Source organism: Typha angustifolia, chromosome 7, assembly GCF_048772165.1.
Source record: "Typha angustifolia cultivar Huaian chromosome 7, ASM4877216v1, whole genome shotgun sequence".
NCBI lineage: Eukaryota > Viridiplantae > Streptophyta > Magnoliopsida > Poales > Typhaceae > Typha > Typha angustifolia.
Genome location: NC_133245.1, coordinates 554,947 through 570,684, shown reverse-complemented (window position 1 = coordinate 570,684; position 15,738 = coordinate 554,947). Strand labels below are relative to the sequence as shown.

Here is a 15,738-nt window from a genome sequence, read left to right as displayed (position 1 = left end):
TTTCTCATTTATTAATTCCACACGCATTAGATTGCTCATAAATCGACCACACATCCTATTATTCGACTCTAGATATACGTCGTATTCCACTAATTTGACTTACAACATAAGATAAATAGTTCGCCAGCGGTTCCCATATATCCATATCCATGCCTCCATAAAATAATACCTCTTATAGTCTTTCTTTCTTATTCCGCTCTATCTCCTCTACAGAGACGCAAGAACACATCTCAGAAACAATGCAGTTTCCTATCCTCCTGAACTCCCTACAACTCCTCCTCCTATCCCTTCTCATCTTAACTCATATTCCCATAGCCATCTCAGACGACATCTTATGGATCACCTGCCCAACTGACGCAAACTATACAACCAAAAGTACCTTCCAATCCAACCTCAACCTCCTCCTCTCCTCCCTCTCCTCCGCCGCCGTCCCATCCGGCTTCGCCAACGACACAGTCGGTCAGTATCCTAACCAAGTTTACGGCCTCGCTTTATGCCGTGGCGATGTCTCACCTGCCGACTGCCGCAGTTGCCTTAACACCTCGGTCCACGGCATCGTAGATCGGTGCCCGCATGGCTTGTCGTCGACGATATGGTACGAGAATTGCCTTCTCCGCTACTCGAACACAAGCTTCTTCTCCACAGTGGAACCAGTAACGTTCTGCATGTGGAATGCAAATAATGTTACGCAACCGAAACTGTTCAATAACTTGCTAGGCCAGCTCATGGACACACTCGCTCAGAAGGCAGCGTACGGGTCGCCGCGGATGTTTGCGACCGGCGCGGCGAATTTTACGAGCTTTCAGAAGATTTACGGGTTAGTGCAGTGCACGAGGGACTTGTCGGACGGCGGGTGCTATGAGTGCCTGACGGATGCCATCTCAAAAATTCAGGCGTGCTGCAACGGGAAGCAGGGAGGAAGAGTTAAAGGGGAGACTTGCTATATTCGATACGAAGTAGATCCTTTCTATAACCTTTTGGCTGTGGATGATGCGGCGGCGCCTGCACCTTCACCTTCTAAGGGAAGGGATTCCGGCAACGCTACTAGTCCACTACCAGAACATGGAAATGCAACAGGTAAAGGTAAGTCAAGCCTTCCCCTAATCCAACGTACTCCAAATTTAGTTTGACCATTAAACTCGTCTGTTAATCAACTGATTCAAAGTCATGCTTTCCTGCGTGGAGAAATTAAATTGTTTGAATTAAACAAATTTTTTTTCTAGAGTATTTTGTGAGTCTACGTCGTCCATAATCACAATGAACTAAAGCAGAGTCACCGTCGGCTCACTTAATGCTAGTCAACGTCATCTCCACGTTTACCAGCCATTAGCCCAATTACTATTTTGTACTCGTATAGTTTCGGATGCAAAAACTCGCAAGATCCAAGTACACTCGGATAACAATCTTGTTTGCACTTGCTCCACATGGTCGTCTCCATCTCTTTGCGAGGCGGCGCCGCCGTCTCTTCCTCCGCCTTTGAATGCGGTGAATCTCGCATAGCAAAATAGATACGGGACTAGAAATAGATAGAGTGGTGATGGTAAGTGATCGCCTTTTTGCTTGGATTCGTGCTTTCTTTTAAGGATTTAATTTTCTTGAGGTTGACATGATAACTTAGGAAGTAGATTTGGAGAAGGAAAAAGAATATGGCGAGGGTAGTAGGAGTTATAAGTACACCGTGCCAAAATAAATTGTGTTGAGAATTCTCGAGTCCCCACTTCTAATATTCTAAACCTCGTGTTTTTTGTTGAGAGAAATAATTGGGTAGAACTATTTTTCTATATGGATGGTTTAGAGTTTTAGCTATCCATCTATTTGCCTGAATTTGTATAGAATGAAACCGTATTCATTTATATAATCTGAATTTGATACGAGACGTACCTTTCTGTCTCAACAAGAAACAAGTATTTAGCTTATGAACTCTTGAATTTAAGGCATTTTGTCTCAACAAGAAAGAAGCATCATTCATACTGTCGAATAGATTTTACAACAGGTCTCTCTTTTTTCTTTTTTCTTTTCCTTCTGCAAGGCATGCATTAAATCATCTAGTACATAGTTCTTTTGTTTCTTGATTTTAAGAGGAAACAGTTTTGCATATGTATGAATGCCCTATTTAGCCACTTCAGAAATTTTAATATTTCGTAAATAGAAATTCTAAGTAACTTCCCTTAATATTGGTACAGGAAATAATAGAACTGCAAAAACAATTGTCATTGTTGCCATCGCAGTGGCTGCTGTATTGTTGTTCCTCTTTGCTGCATATATCTTCTTGCGAAGAAGAAACCCAGTTAAAAATCTATCAGTCCGAAATGCACCCGGTAAGTAGCGTGCTTGCCTTTTGTCCGTAAAAGAAAATAAAAGAGGCATCTGTCGAATTACTAGTGTTTAGCCGAAAGCAGAATACAGATGGCCACGTTTGCTAAAGCTTATTCTTTTGAGCAGATGGTGGAAATGAAGAGGAAATCAGAGTTGTAGAGTCCCTTTTGTTTGACCTGGGTACCATCAGAGCTGCCACAAATAACTTCTCTGAGGCAAACAAGCTTGGAGAAGGTGGATTTGGGCCAGTGTACAAGGTTTATCTCTAGTCTAAGCTGTTCCAAATTACTTAAATTATGAATTCTTTCTTGAATCTAACTGGGTTTTCATTTTTGAACACTATGTAGGGAGCACTACAAGATGGACAGGAGATCGCTGTGAAAAGGCTTTCGACAAGCTCAGTGCAAGGACTGATTGAGCTAAGGAATGAGGTTGTTCTTGTTGCAAAGCTTCAGCACAAGAATCTTGTGCGATTGTTAGGTTTCTGCCTAGAAGAGCAGGAGAAGCTTCTTGTCTATGAGTACCTTCAAAACACAAGCCTTGACAAAATAATTTTTGGTAAGGTTCACAACGCTACTCTTTTTGTTGGACTGAGACAGTTTTAACCAAATAGTTGTGTACTTATTTTGTTGTACATAGATATAGTTGGTCGAGAAATATTTGTGAAGCAACTATTAATTTATTAGATTAAAGTCTGACAAATATGACATGTTATGATACTCCTTTTCTGTTCTGTTCCTTTATATCAAGGTAACAAATAACTGATCAGTATTTTTGCTGACCTCAAAATCACTCTTTATGCATTTGTCTCCATAGATTTGACTCAATATAAATGTGCTTTTTCTTCTTTCAATGGTGAAAGAACCTCTAGACCAACTATTGTTGCAATTTCTATGGTTACTCATGTCCCTACTTTCTGCTCTGAACTTTCTGACTTCATTGTAGTTCTTTTTATTAGGCCTGATGGCAATTTTTTAATTAACCAAATTAGAAATATGTGTTCTTGTAAAAAAATATAATGTTGATTTTATTTAATTTTCAATTTGATTTGAGTAAAATAAAGAAAGTAGTATATGGATAATCCAATTTTTGTTGGTTACAAAGATTCTTATCCTGAACAGATCCTGTAAGGCGAGAACTACTCGACTGGGGCATGCGGTACAAAATCATTGAAGGAATTGCTAGAGGGCTTCTTTATCTTCATGAAGATTCAAGGCTAAGGATCATCCATCGAGACCTCAAATCAAGTAACATCCTTTTGGATGGGGACATGAATCCTAAAATTTCAGATTTTGGTCTTGCAAAGCTTTTCAATGTAGGCAGTACCCAAGGAAGCACAAGCAGAATTGCCGGAACCTAGTATGCACCATTTATCACTATCCTATTTAAAATAAGTAGCAACAAGCATATCGAACAACTTGAATCTTTTGCTCCACTTCATTTTATCAGTCTAACCTCTGTCATTACCTCAATTTGCAGCGGATATATGGCACCAGAATATGCTATTTATGGGCGATTCTCTGCCAAATCAGATGTTTTCAGTTATGGTGTCCTAATTTTGGAGATTGTGACCGGTCGAAGAAATACTCTTAATCAAGCCTCCATCCATTCTGAAGACCTTCTATCCTATGTAAGGACTAGTTCTCTGTGCTTAATACGTATTCGGTCCATTTAAAATCAGATGTTAAGTTCCTGCTATTACATGAGGAATACTAATGGTATTACAATCATCTCCTCTGACCTTACCTTTGCTTGTAAATAGGTCTGGAATAATTGGAATAGAGGCGCAGCACTACAGGTCCGCGACAGATGTCTCATCGAAGAGTGTCGATCACAAGACGTATTAAGATGCATCCATATTGGGCTACTGTGTGTCCAGGAGGATCCATCAAATAGACCAAGCATGGCTTCTGTCATTCTCATGCTCAACAGTCAGTCTATTACCCTTCCAAGCCCTTCCACTCCTGCCTTTGTTATTAGCAGTCGAACATTAAGTGAATCACATGTTCTTGATAGAGGTAGAAATGCTGATTTGCCTGCAAGCAGGTCAAGAGTAGTTTCAGTAAATGATGTTACGGTTTCTGAAATGGAACCACGATAGATTGATCAGCAGTGCAACTTTACTCTTAGTTCCTTTTGCTAGCGGCAAGCTAGTAAATGCATGACCAGATAAACTGTAATAAGATCAATTCTTGTTTTCATCCAACTGTGGCATTTTAGAGAATTCTTTCAATCAGATTTTATGTATCTTACTATATTACTTGAACATAATTGCAATAAGAAGTTCGCTTATGCTTCTTGCTAGATGGTCTTGCAGCTTTTTTTCGAACATTTACATTTCCGCATTTCCTAAGCAGAGAAATTTAGATATACTTTAGATATCAGTTGACTCGAGATATACTAATTGACATTCTTTTGGAGCCTTTTTAGCTTTTAATGTGATCTAGTAGATGCCCACAATCTGTTCGACGCCTGCCACCCTATTGGTTTTAGCTAATATCAAGCAAATAGTAGCATTCTAATGTTCGAAATGATTGACATACTTGTATATATTATATGCCATAAACTCTTTATGATTCATCTTAGCAGGCCATTAGAAGAGAAGAAAAAGAGAAAGACCGAAACAGTACGTGAGACTTGGCCACCGACCCTATACCAACTTGCCATTTTCTTTATCTAGGAAGGGCCATAGACAGGTATTTTTTATTAAATTCAAGAATAATACGATGATTGCAGCGCATGATAAGAGGGCGAGTAGGAGATTAATAGCAAAATATCAAACCGAAGAGCATAGAAACCAAAAAAAGAAGAGAGAGAGAGAGAGAGAGAGAGAGAGAGAGAGAGAGAGAGAGAGAGAGAGAGAGAGAGAGAGAGAGAGAGAGGGGAGAAATAAAGATATCAATATGGTAGATAAAAAGCTCTCACACCCATAAACATTAACTATTAATAAAGTAAGAAAAAAAGATGCACACAGTATATTACTCATCGAAGTATCAAATGAGGAGGAGGAGCACATACGCGAGATCCAACGTGCTATCTTGGTCGGATTTTTCTAAAACTTTGGTAGATTTTTCTCCTTTGCAATTAAGTGAGATTGTCAGATGATTATTTGTAACGTTGGAATTGATGAAGTTTGAATCATTTCCATCTAATTCAATAAATTATATTTTCCAATTAAGTTGTGAAATTCAAAACCAAAACTGAAACATGGTGTTACCAACCCAAATTATGACACCTTTCTCAATGACTTGTCTATAGAATTAAAGTCAACGGTCAAGCTACATCCCTCCTACTTGAGTTATGTCATACGCAAGTAACGCAATAGACAGGTAATGGAACGGGTCCACACACTATTTAATTTCAACCTCTATCGACTAATTAATGATCGGCTACTCCTATCCATACCCATGCTTCCATGAAACAATACCTCTTGAACTCTCTCTTATTTCCTTCAATTAATCTCCGAGCACATCTCAGGAACAGAAACTATGCACTTCCCTGTTCTCCTCCTCCTCCTATCCCTTCTCCTCTTAATTCATATTCCCATAGCCATCTCAGATGACATCTTATGGACTACCTGCCCAACCGACGCAAACTATACAACCAAGAGTACCTTCCAATCCAACCTCAACCTCCTCCTCTCCTCCCTCTCCTCCGCCGCCGTTCCATCCGGCTTCGCCAACGACACAGTCGGCCGGTACCCTAATCAAGTTTATGGCCTCGCCTTATGCCGTGGCGATCTCTCCCCTGCCGATTGCCGCAGCTGCCTCAACACCTCAATCCACGGCATCGTCGAGCAGTGCCCGCATGGCATGTCGTCGACGATATGGTACGAGGATTGCCTTCTCCGCTACTCGAACACAAGTTTCTTCTCCATGGTGGAACCAGTGACGTTCTACATGTCCAATACAAATAATGTATCGCAGCCGACACTGTTCAATACCTTGCTAGGCCAGCTCATGGACACACTCGCTCAGAAGGCAGCGTACGGGTCGCCGCGGAGGTTTGCGACTGGCACGGCGAATTTTACGAGCTTTCAGAAGATTTACGGGTTAGTGCAGTGCACGAGGGACTTGTCGGACGGCGGGTGCTATCGGTGCCTGACGGATGCCATCTCAAACATTCCGGCGTGCTGCGATGCGAAGCAGGGAGGAAGGGTTAAAGGGGAGACTTGCTATATTCGATACGAAGTGGCTCCTTTCTATAATCTTTTAACTGTCGACGATGCGCCGACGCCGGCGCCTGCGGTTTCGCCTCCTAGGGGAAGGGATTCCGGCAACGCTACCAGTCCACCACCAGAAGATGGAAATCCAACAGGTAAGTCAAATCTGCCATGTCATGAACTCTTTGACCAGTAGATGCGTTAATTAACGTCGGTAGGAAATTAACTAATTCGGTATTTCTTCGTGAATCAGATTCAAAGTTTATTATATTTTTCTCTATGTTTTCCTGCATTGAAAGAAACGGTTAAAACAAAACATAAAATGTTGACAATTCTATTGGTCGAACAAGTTGTTCTTAAATCACAATTTCATTAAATTGGAGCCGACGTCATTCCAATAGAAACCCGTGCCTTCTCCACTTTGACAACTCGTGTAATCACTATTCCACCCTACAGTTCTAGGACGGCAGTGGTCCTCCGGAAAGGCGGAACCGCGTAAGATCCAACCGTGAAGTCTAAGTCAACGAGGAATCTCGCGATCAAAATTAGATCGCGGATAACCCAATCTTTTGTCGACAGGTAGATTGGGAAATTTAGCCTCTCCTTCCACTGGTTTGCACTTGCCCAACATGCTCGTCTCCATCTCTTTGTGAGGCGGCGCCGCGTCTCCCTCCGCCGTCAGGAAAGTAGCGATGTCACTAGATCGAACAGTGATGGTAAGTGATCAATTTAGCCTGATATTGACATGCTAACTTATGAAGTAGATACTGGTGTAGATTTGGAGAAGGAAAATAACATTAGTAGAATCTATATACCCACACTCCGCAATGCCGAGATAAATTGGAGTTGATAATAAGACACAGAGTTACATGGGTAGTATCTCGAGTACCCGCTTCTATTGAATATTTTTGTTGAGAGTAATGATTGGGTAGAATTATTTTTCTATATGGATGGTCTTGTTTTTTTTTAATTATACACCTACTTGCCTGAATATTTATAGGATGAGCTCGTATTAATTTTTATAATCTGAATTTGATACGAGAAGCACCTTTCTATGTCGCAACGAGAAACAAGTAGTAGCTTATGAACTCTTGGTTTTAAGGGATTAAGCTTTCTAGTTTCATTTTGTTCCTTTCAGTTGTATTGGTTGTTTGGGTTTTATTATTATTTAGATATCAAGAGATATGACGTTAGCTCGAGCCAGAAAAAGATCATTTTTCCCTTCCTCTTAGCAGACCATGATTAGCAAATATAATGAAAACATCAGCTACTAAAGTTTTGCATTACCTTCATTACCTAATTTTTCATGCTGTCATATGCATGAGCCCTGCATCCTTCGCACTGTCGAATAGATTTTCTAACAGGTCTCTTGTTGTTTCATTTGCAAGTCATGCATTAAATTATCTACTACGTAGCTTTCTAAGTAATATCACTTAATTTTGGTGCAGGAAGTAATAGAACTACAAAAACAATTGTTATCGTTGCCATCGCAGTGGCTGTTGTGTTGTTGTTCCTCTTGGCTATATGTATCTTCTTGCGAAGAAGGAAACCAGTTAAAAGTCTATCGGTTCAAAATGCACCCAGTAAGTATCTGTGGAACTACTAGCCTATAGGGAAAGCACAATAGAGATAGTCATGTTATGTTTTTCATGTGCTAAAGCTTGTTCTTGTGAGCAGATGGTGGAAATGAAGAAGAATTCAGAAGTGCAGAGTCTCTGTTGTTTGACTTGGGTACTATAAGAGCTGCGACAAATAACTTCTCTGAAGCAAATAAGCTTGGAGAAGGTGGATTTGGCCCAGTGTATAAGGTGCATCTATAGTCTAAGCTGTATCAAGTACTTGGACCACAAGCACTTTCTTGAATCTAATTGCAATAGCCTTTGCGTTGAACGCTATACAGGGAATATTACAAGATGGGCAGGAGATAGCCGTGAAAAGGCTTTCGACAAGCTCAGCGCAAGGACTGATTGAGCTAAGAAATGAGGTTATCCTGGTTGCAAAGCTTCAGCACAAGAATCTGGTGCGATTGTTAGGCTTCTGCTTAGAAGAGCAGGAGAAGCTTCTTGTCTATGAGTACCTTCAAAATACAAGTCTTGACAAAATTATTTTTGGTAAGGTTCATAACACAACTCTTTCTGTTGGACTGTGAAACCAAATAGTTGTCTTGTTTTGTTATGCATCGATACAATTGGTCAAGATATATTTGTGAAGCAACTATTTGTTATCATTGCATTAAAGACAGACCAGTATGGCATGTTGTGATACTCCTTTTCTGTTCCATTCTATTATATCAAGGTAACTAATAACTAATCAGTATTTTTGCTGACCTCAAAATCACCCTTTATGCATTTGTCTCCATGGAGTTGACTGAATATAAATGTGCATGTTGTTCTTTCAATGGTGAAACAACCTCTAGAACAACTATTTTTGTAATTTCTATATTTATGTCCTTATTTGCTGTGCTTAAGTTTCTGATTTCATTCTAGTTCTTTTTCATTCAATAATTGCAAATATATCAACTGACCAAATTTTGTTATGTGGGACAGATCCTATAAAACGAGAACTACTCAATTGGGGCAGGCGGTACAAACTCATTGAAGGAATTGCTCGAGGACTTCTTTATCTTCATGAAGATTCAAGGCTAAGAATCATCCATCGTGATCTTAAAGCAAGCAACATCCTATTGGATGGGGACATGAATCCTAAAATTTCAGATTTTGGTCTTGCAAAGCTTTTTGATGTAGACGCTACTCAAGGGAACACAAACCGAATTGCCGGAACCTAGTATTGCACCATTTATCACTATCCTATTTCAAATAAGTAGCAACAAGCAATATAGCCACTTAAATCTTCTGCTCTACTTCATTTATCAGTCTAACCTCTGTCAATTCCTTGATTTGCAGTGGATATATGTCACCAGAATATGCTCTTTATGGCCAATTCTCTGCCAAATCAGACGTTTTCAGTTTTGGTGTATTAATTTTGGAGATTGTGACTGGTCGAAGAAATACTCTTAATCGAGACTCCACGTATTCTGAAGACCTTCTATCCTACGTAAGGACTAATTATCTGTGCTTAACATGTATTTGGTCTCTTTAAGGTCACATATAGTAAGTTTGACCATGCTATTACATTAGGAATACTGATCATTTTTTTTTTACAATTATCTCATCTAACCTTACTCTTGCTTGTAATAGGTCTGGAATAATTGGAGGAAAGGGGCAGCATTACAAGTCCTCGACAGATGTCTCGCTGAAGAGTGTCGACCCCAAGATGTATTAAGATGCATCCATATTGGACTACTCTGTATTCAGGAGGATCCATCAGAAAGACCAACCATGGCATCTGTTATTCTCATGCTGAATAGTCAGTCTATTACCCTTCCAAGCCCTTCCACTCCAGCCTTTGTTATTACTAGTAGAACATTCAGTGAACCACATGTTCCTGGGAGAGAGAGAAATGCTGATTTGCCTGGGAGCAGGTCAAGAGGAGGCTCAGTGAATAATGTCTCAATTTCTGAAATGGAACCACGTTAGATTGATGAACTGATAATCAGATCATTTGTTGTAATAAATCTCTGCAGCCATATTTTGTCTAACGTGTGACATTTTATTCTGAAGGGAATTAGTCCAATCGAATTGTTTTTATCTCCATCTTTTATACCGTTCCCATGTCTACAAAACTGTGGAGGGGTTACTCCTATTTTACATGAGCTGCCTAACTTGCAATAAAAAGGTTGCTTTTGCCACTTGATAGATGGTCTGCATTCTGTGAGTTTGCTGAGCAGAGAAACTTAGATATACATTTCAACATCAGGTAGACAAGAAATTGTTATTCTTACACTAAAACAAAGAAGAGCTATTTTACTATGAGCAACTTATCAGTCAATAATATGCTATTATATATACACGAACCAACTGGTTGAGGTGCATGATGGGAAGCAGCTAACTAGTCGAGGTATGATCTAAACCATGCATGTCAACAAGCCTCAAACATTAACAACCAACACATGCAAGTAGTCAAGAACGTCGAGGCAAAGAGGTTGATAATTATCAAATAAATGATACCCTAGAAAGTTCTAGAGTTCTTTTATTATATAAAAATTAAATTAAAGAAATAGCAGTCACAAGAATCTACACGTGAAAATTATAGTAATAACTCTCTATCTATCTACGACATAATTAATACACAATATGAGTCACATCTTAGGCATCAAAGAAAAGATACAACTCATATCTTATGGTACAACTCCCACCTAATACTCTTCCTCCCTGCTTCCCATTGCAGCAGCTTGGAAGCAGGCTAATGGCAGTCTGCAAACAAGTCTTGCAATCACCGCCAGATAGGTCTTTTGTACACTGAGCCAAACCATATAATTTCTTCGATCCTTCTCCGATCTTTGCCTCTCCAGTGGCGAACAGCAATGGCGTAAGATAAGCCTTCTTCATTAGCCTTGTCATCAGCTCCGCCACCTTCTGGTGAAGCCTTAATGTTTTCAACGCAATCTGAGCGTTCCACATCAACACCCTATGATCATTGTCGACTTCGCCAAAGAATTCTTTGTTCGAGTACCGTAGAAGGCAACTATCATACCACACGATAGCGTCTTTATAATGCGTGCAGCTATGTCGAAGATGAGCGCCGGCGGTGCGAATGCACTTCTGGCATGCCGCACTTGTGATATCTCCTCTACATTGGGCAAGACCGTCCACCCTTGTGTGACCGGAGCCAACCGAGGCGATGTCGAATCCGATCTTCGGAGCTTTTGTTTCAAGTAGAAACATTAGTTGGCGTAAGTTGTCATTGAACGGATCTCCGGTAGTAAAATTGGCTGAGCTTGAGCATAGCGTAGAAAGAGGATTGGAGCCGACGACGACGTTGTGAAGAAGAGAAAGAGTTAGAAAGGAGAGAAGAAACTGTTGAGAGAGCATTGTGGTAGGGGAGAGAGAGAGAGATAGCAAAGAGAAGTGCCAAGGAAGCAAGGTTTTATAGAGCATCAGCTGAGTTTTGTTTGACGGAGCAGAAGGGGTCAAAACCGTGGAAAAGACCTTGTTTACGAGAAGAGGTCATATTTTTTTGTCCAGTCTAGAAACCTTCTGCGGCTAATGATTTAATAGTGACATAGTAGTTGAGAAATGAGCCACAAGTAGCCAGTTGAATAACCTTCATGAGTTGTGACGATGTGAAGGTCGAGATATTTGAATACTTCTCGAGTCAATAATGACAAGCTATTTTAAGTTAGTCAGTTGGGAAGGGTCTCTCTTCCCCAGTTGTAGCCTCGGATTACTGGAATCCTCCCTCTAAGAGAATGCATCTACACTTAACGTAGTTTTTACCGGGGAAAAAAAAAATTAAAGAACTTCAGCATTATGTTCTATTATTTTGCATTACATCTGCAAAATATAACAAATTCACTCCAAAGTCAAGTAAAAAACACTCGTTGCCTGCTATATATATTTAATATCCTCTTGAAATCATCAAAGACTTCGTTACAGACTCTGTAGACCAAGAAAATGAATCAACTAAGGCTTACTGTTTTGCCTTCTTTCCAGTTACATTAGAAGCTAGATCTTTGAGAAATTTCACAGACTTGGTCACAGGGGAATTGGCCGCCATCAAGTTATACAAAACATTCTCAACCTCACCAATAGAAGGCCTTTTCTTAAACCTAGTAGCCACCTTCATCTCCCGCTTCTTCCCCTCATCCTCCTCCACCATCACCAACCAACCTTCTCCACTCATCACCCCATCCTTCACACATTTCAAAACAACACCTTTCCTCTGGCTCAAAATTCCTTTAACCTCCAACCCCATGAAAGAATACACTACATCGAAAGATTCCACAAAACCCCCCAATCCACTACTAAATTCCTTCTCCTCTTCGAAGGCCCACTTTGGGTTGAAGAAAATCACAGGTTTGGGGTACAAACCATCAGTGATTTCTCTTATTTCCTCCAATTGGGTCTCCTCCGGAGCCACAAACACAGCCAAATCGCAAGAACTCAGTGTCCCCGAGCTTATAGAACCCAAGTCCAAGTTGGACACAGAGTTGGCCGAGTTAGAGAAAGCCTGGTGAGCTAGTTCTGCTAGTTTGGGAGAAGACCATAGAACTAGAATACTTGGTTTTGCGCCTTTTCTCGTGATGGGCAAGTCTGAGAAGACCTCAGCAGCGAGTTGGGTGAGTGAACTCGGCGAGTCATCGATGACAGGTATCTCAACTCGGTATCTTGGTTGCTTCTGTCTCTTGAGTTTTCTGGTGGGGAGGGAAACTGGGTTGTTGAGAGGCTTCTTTAGAGTGGTGGATATGCATGTTTTGGCTTGGGAAATGGCTTCTTCTCTTGTGGAAGGAGGTGAGAGGAGGGTAGAGGAGGTGGCTTGCGAAGAGGAGAGAGAGGAGATTGGGGAGATGGGTGTGGGCTTGTGGAAGGAGGAGAAGGCGAGGTGGGTTTGGTGTGGAAGAGAGATGGTGGGAGAAAGGAAGAAATTTGTGGGGTTTAGGAGTGGAAGTAGTGGGGGTCTGAGGTTGGCTTGGGAAGAGAAGGGCTTGAGAAGAGTGAAGGCCATTGCAAAAGGTCAGAGGAAGTCTTTTGTGGCGTGAAAGAGTTCTATCCTCGCTTTGGTGGATAGATATTTTGGGGGACGGATCGCCTGCAGTCCCGATTGCAGGGATTCCCTGCAGTCCCGATACTTGAATCCTGCTTAGCTGCCGAATCATCCGGGTATTCTAGCATAGAGAACAAAGAAACAACTTTGAAGTCTTCTAACGGATTTACAGGTACCTCCACTGTCTGGGCTTCCAGAATGTCTCTCTCGGATGAGATTCTACAATTCATGTTTCTTTACAGGGAGAATGTAATTGAAGGTCTACTCCCGTAATACTCTCTCTCTCTCTCTCTCTCTCTCTAAAACACAAACACACATACACATTACACGAACCAATAATAATTTGGTGCAAAGGCGAAGAAGCCATACACAAGAGATGAAAAGAAAAACAGGAAAAAGGAATCCATGGAAGGGTCTAGTACATCACGGTTTTCATCGTTTCATGGCATGACATGATATAAGGTGCTACAAGCCTAAAGAAGAGATGATATAGAAAGCTGATCATAGTAATTCCTTATTCAGAAATCAACCATGACTTTGAGATTACAGGAGGAATCTCAAGATATGAAGGTGGCATCAAACAGAACAATTACAACCAAAGTACAGATGTTTAAAATAGTGTTGAGTTCTAACAATGAGCAGTAAGACAGATGCAGTTATCTTCAACATTCAAATGGCACACCGAGTGCTTAAAAGAATAAACTTTGCAGGAAACTATGTAGCTAGAGAAATTTACTAGAGAATTTTTGACATGGTATAATCTCTTAGATGCAATAACTTCAGCTTGATGTACTTCTAGTTTATAAAAAGAATCTTATGGTACCTACCTCCAAGTTGATTATAATCTTTTGTGCAACCTAGATAGTGAATGCAACTCCAACAAGGCAATAAAATAAAGTGTATAGGCATGTAAGTATCATCAGCACCTTGGGAGCAAGTAACTACAGAAGCAAAAGAACAGACAATAAGTGGGTATCATGGGAATAGTTTTTTTTTTGTTTAAAAATCCGCATGCCATACATCAATTGATTTGCAATAACATGGCATTGTAGTCATTACAAGAACTTCTGAAGTCCAAAATAAGAATGAAACCTCAATTAAATGACCATGTACTTCATATTTTCAATATAGCAATTGTCACATAATTTGAAGGAAGCTAGACAGAGATTTTAAAAAAGATGCAGCTTCATTGGATCATTGTAGGCTTTCATCTTAACAAGAAGGTAGGCAACAATAGATAAGAGATGCTTTGTACAGTACTGAGTAGCTGAATAGATGTATTTCTGCAAGATGAATATAAGATCACCATCTAATTGAATTTTAGTCCTATAACATATGAAGAGATTTAAGAAAAATTCTATTCTAGCCCATAAGAAAAACCTGGAAGAGGGATAAGACCAAGAAAAATCTCACATGGAGTTTGGTCAAAAGAAGTCTGAACGTGATCATAAATGATAATATGTTCCTATGGCTTTCAAAGGAAGTAGAGAAAGAAGGTTGATTGGCTCAGTAGGCAAAATGGATGAATCTAAAACAATTAGAAGAGCTTACTGACTTCATATTAGCAAGACACACCTTGAATAACAGATGGGAGTCCACGGCTTAAGACAGATAATAATAGTCCGATTTCAAAATGAGAGCATTGAACACAAAGATGGTTTTGGTACTCTTTTCAAAAAGGAACCACTAATTATTGGACAGTTCATTGAACACAAAGATCATATTTATCTATTTCTTAGAATTTCTGATATCTTTTTCCTTTCTCATACCATATAATTCCACTGTGTTAGATTATTTTCTCTAAGGAGTGGAAATAATTCTAGAATGGAGTACTAATCAGGGCAAAATCTAGTAATAAGTGAAGATGTTACGGATAATACCTATTCAATTTTAGCCAATATCGTAAAAACTATTCCGACAACTTCAGGAGAAAACGGATTTAATTATACCAGAGATGGCATCATTTTAATCTTTTCGTACAAAACTCTATATCCGCAAGGCCAACACAACGTAAACCTAAATTCACATCCATAATAATCCAAACAATAGCATTAGTTATCATGCACAATTCCCATAACAATCAAAATCACAACTTTATTGAACAGAACTCACAGTAACCTCAAAGTTCGTATCTTTCTACTCTAAATGAAACAGCCAGACAATTAGAAGACGATCCGGACCTGAGGCGCGTCGCTACCGGTGGCCGGGATGATCTCCCACCGGCATGGCTCGAGCTCATCCGACACCGGGCAGTATCCAGCCATCGTGACCCTGTCACCTGATGCCACCGCCGACCCGAACTCAAAGACCGTGACGTCGGCCGGTCGCCGCACCTCCACTGCGCCGTTCATCCCGGGGACCTCCCTCGACCTCGCCTCGGTATTCGCACCAGAGGCGCGCCCATTTCCGCTAGATGCCGCCGCAGGCGGCGGAGTTGGCGACGAGGGGTTCCCCTTCCACCAAGAGAGCAATCCCATGGCGAGAGGAGAGGTAAATGATTAGGGTTTTGGAGGAGGAGGTGAGCTCCGTAGTGTAGAGAAGTGTAGGTTTCCCTATTACCTTATCCAATATTATGTTGGGCCATCGGCATAGCAGGTGATCTTGAGTATATAGGCCTGGGCCGAGTCTAACTAACGAAGGCCGGTCTATTGCCAAAA

At 40.6% G+C, this 15,738-nt stretch overlaps 5 protein-coding genes across 5 annotated transcripts; 2 read left to right on the top strand and 3 right to left on the bottom strand.

Annotated features, from left to right (window-relative positions):
• The first annotated feature begins 224 nt into the window (after nt 1-224).
• LOC140762454 (cysteine-rich receptor-like protein kinase 15) lies at nt 225-4,562 on the top strand. Its single transcript, XM_073100262.1, has 7 exons — nt 225-1,083; nt 2,184-2,318; nt 2,443-2,573; nt 2,664-2,874; nt 3,438-3,675; nt 3,796-3,946; nt 4,079-4,562. The coding sequence occupies exons 1-7, from the start codon at nt 240-242 to the stop codon at nt 4,415-4,417; spliced, it is 2,049 nt and encodes a 682-aa protein (XP_072956363.1). The 5' UTR covers nt 225-239; the 3' UTR covers nt 4,418-4,562.
• A 1,141-nt stretch (nt 4,563-5,703) lies between these two features.
• LOC140762455 (cysteine-rich receptor-like protein kinase 15) lies at nt 5,704-10,131 on the top strand. The gene is made up of 7 exons (XM_073100263.1): nt 5,704-6,633; nt 7,927-8,061; nt 8,156-8,286; nt 8,379-8,589; nt 9,025-9,262; nt 9,382-9,532; nt 9,676-10,131. The coding sequence occupies exons 1-7, from the start codon at nt 5,805-5,807 to the stop codon at nt 10,012-10,014; spliced, it is 2,034 nt and encodes a 677-aa protein (XP_072956364.1). The 5' UTR covers nt 5,704-5,804; the 3' UTR covers nt 10,015-10,131.
• A 552-nt stretch (nt 10,132-10,683) lies between these two features.
• Nucleotides 10,684-11,262, bottom strand: LOC140762057 (antimicrobial ginkbilobin-2-like protein). The gene has a single exon (XM_073099660.1). It carries the CDS (start codon nt 11,260-11,262, stop codon nt 10,684-10,686), a length of 579 nt encoding a protein of 192 aa, XP_072955761.1.
• A 638-nt stretch (nt 11,263-11,900) lies between these two features.
• LOC140762458 (uncharacterized) lies at nt 11,901-15,403 on the bottom strand. Its single transcript, XM_073100267.1, has 2 exons — nt 15,262-15,403; nt 11,901-14,022 (listed from the first exon to the last, which is right to left on the bottom strand). Exon 2 carries the CDS (start codon nt 13,040-13,042, stop codon nt 12,008-12,010), a length of 1,035 nt encoding a protein of 344 aa, XP_072956368.1. The 5' UTR covers nt 13,043-14,022; nt 15,262-15,403; the 3' UTR covers nt 11,901-12,007.
• On the bottom strand, nt 15,116-15,651 carry LOC140762464 (uncharacterized). Its single transcript, XM_073100275.1, has one exon. The coding sequence runs from the start codon at nt 15,556-15,558 to the stop codon at nt 15,244-15,246; it is 315 nt and encodes a 104-aa protein (XP_072956376.1). The 5' UTR covers nt 15,559-15,651; the 3' UTR covers nt 15,116-15,243.
• Nucleotides 15,652-15,738: the final 87 nt, after the last annotated feature.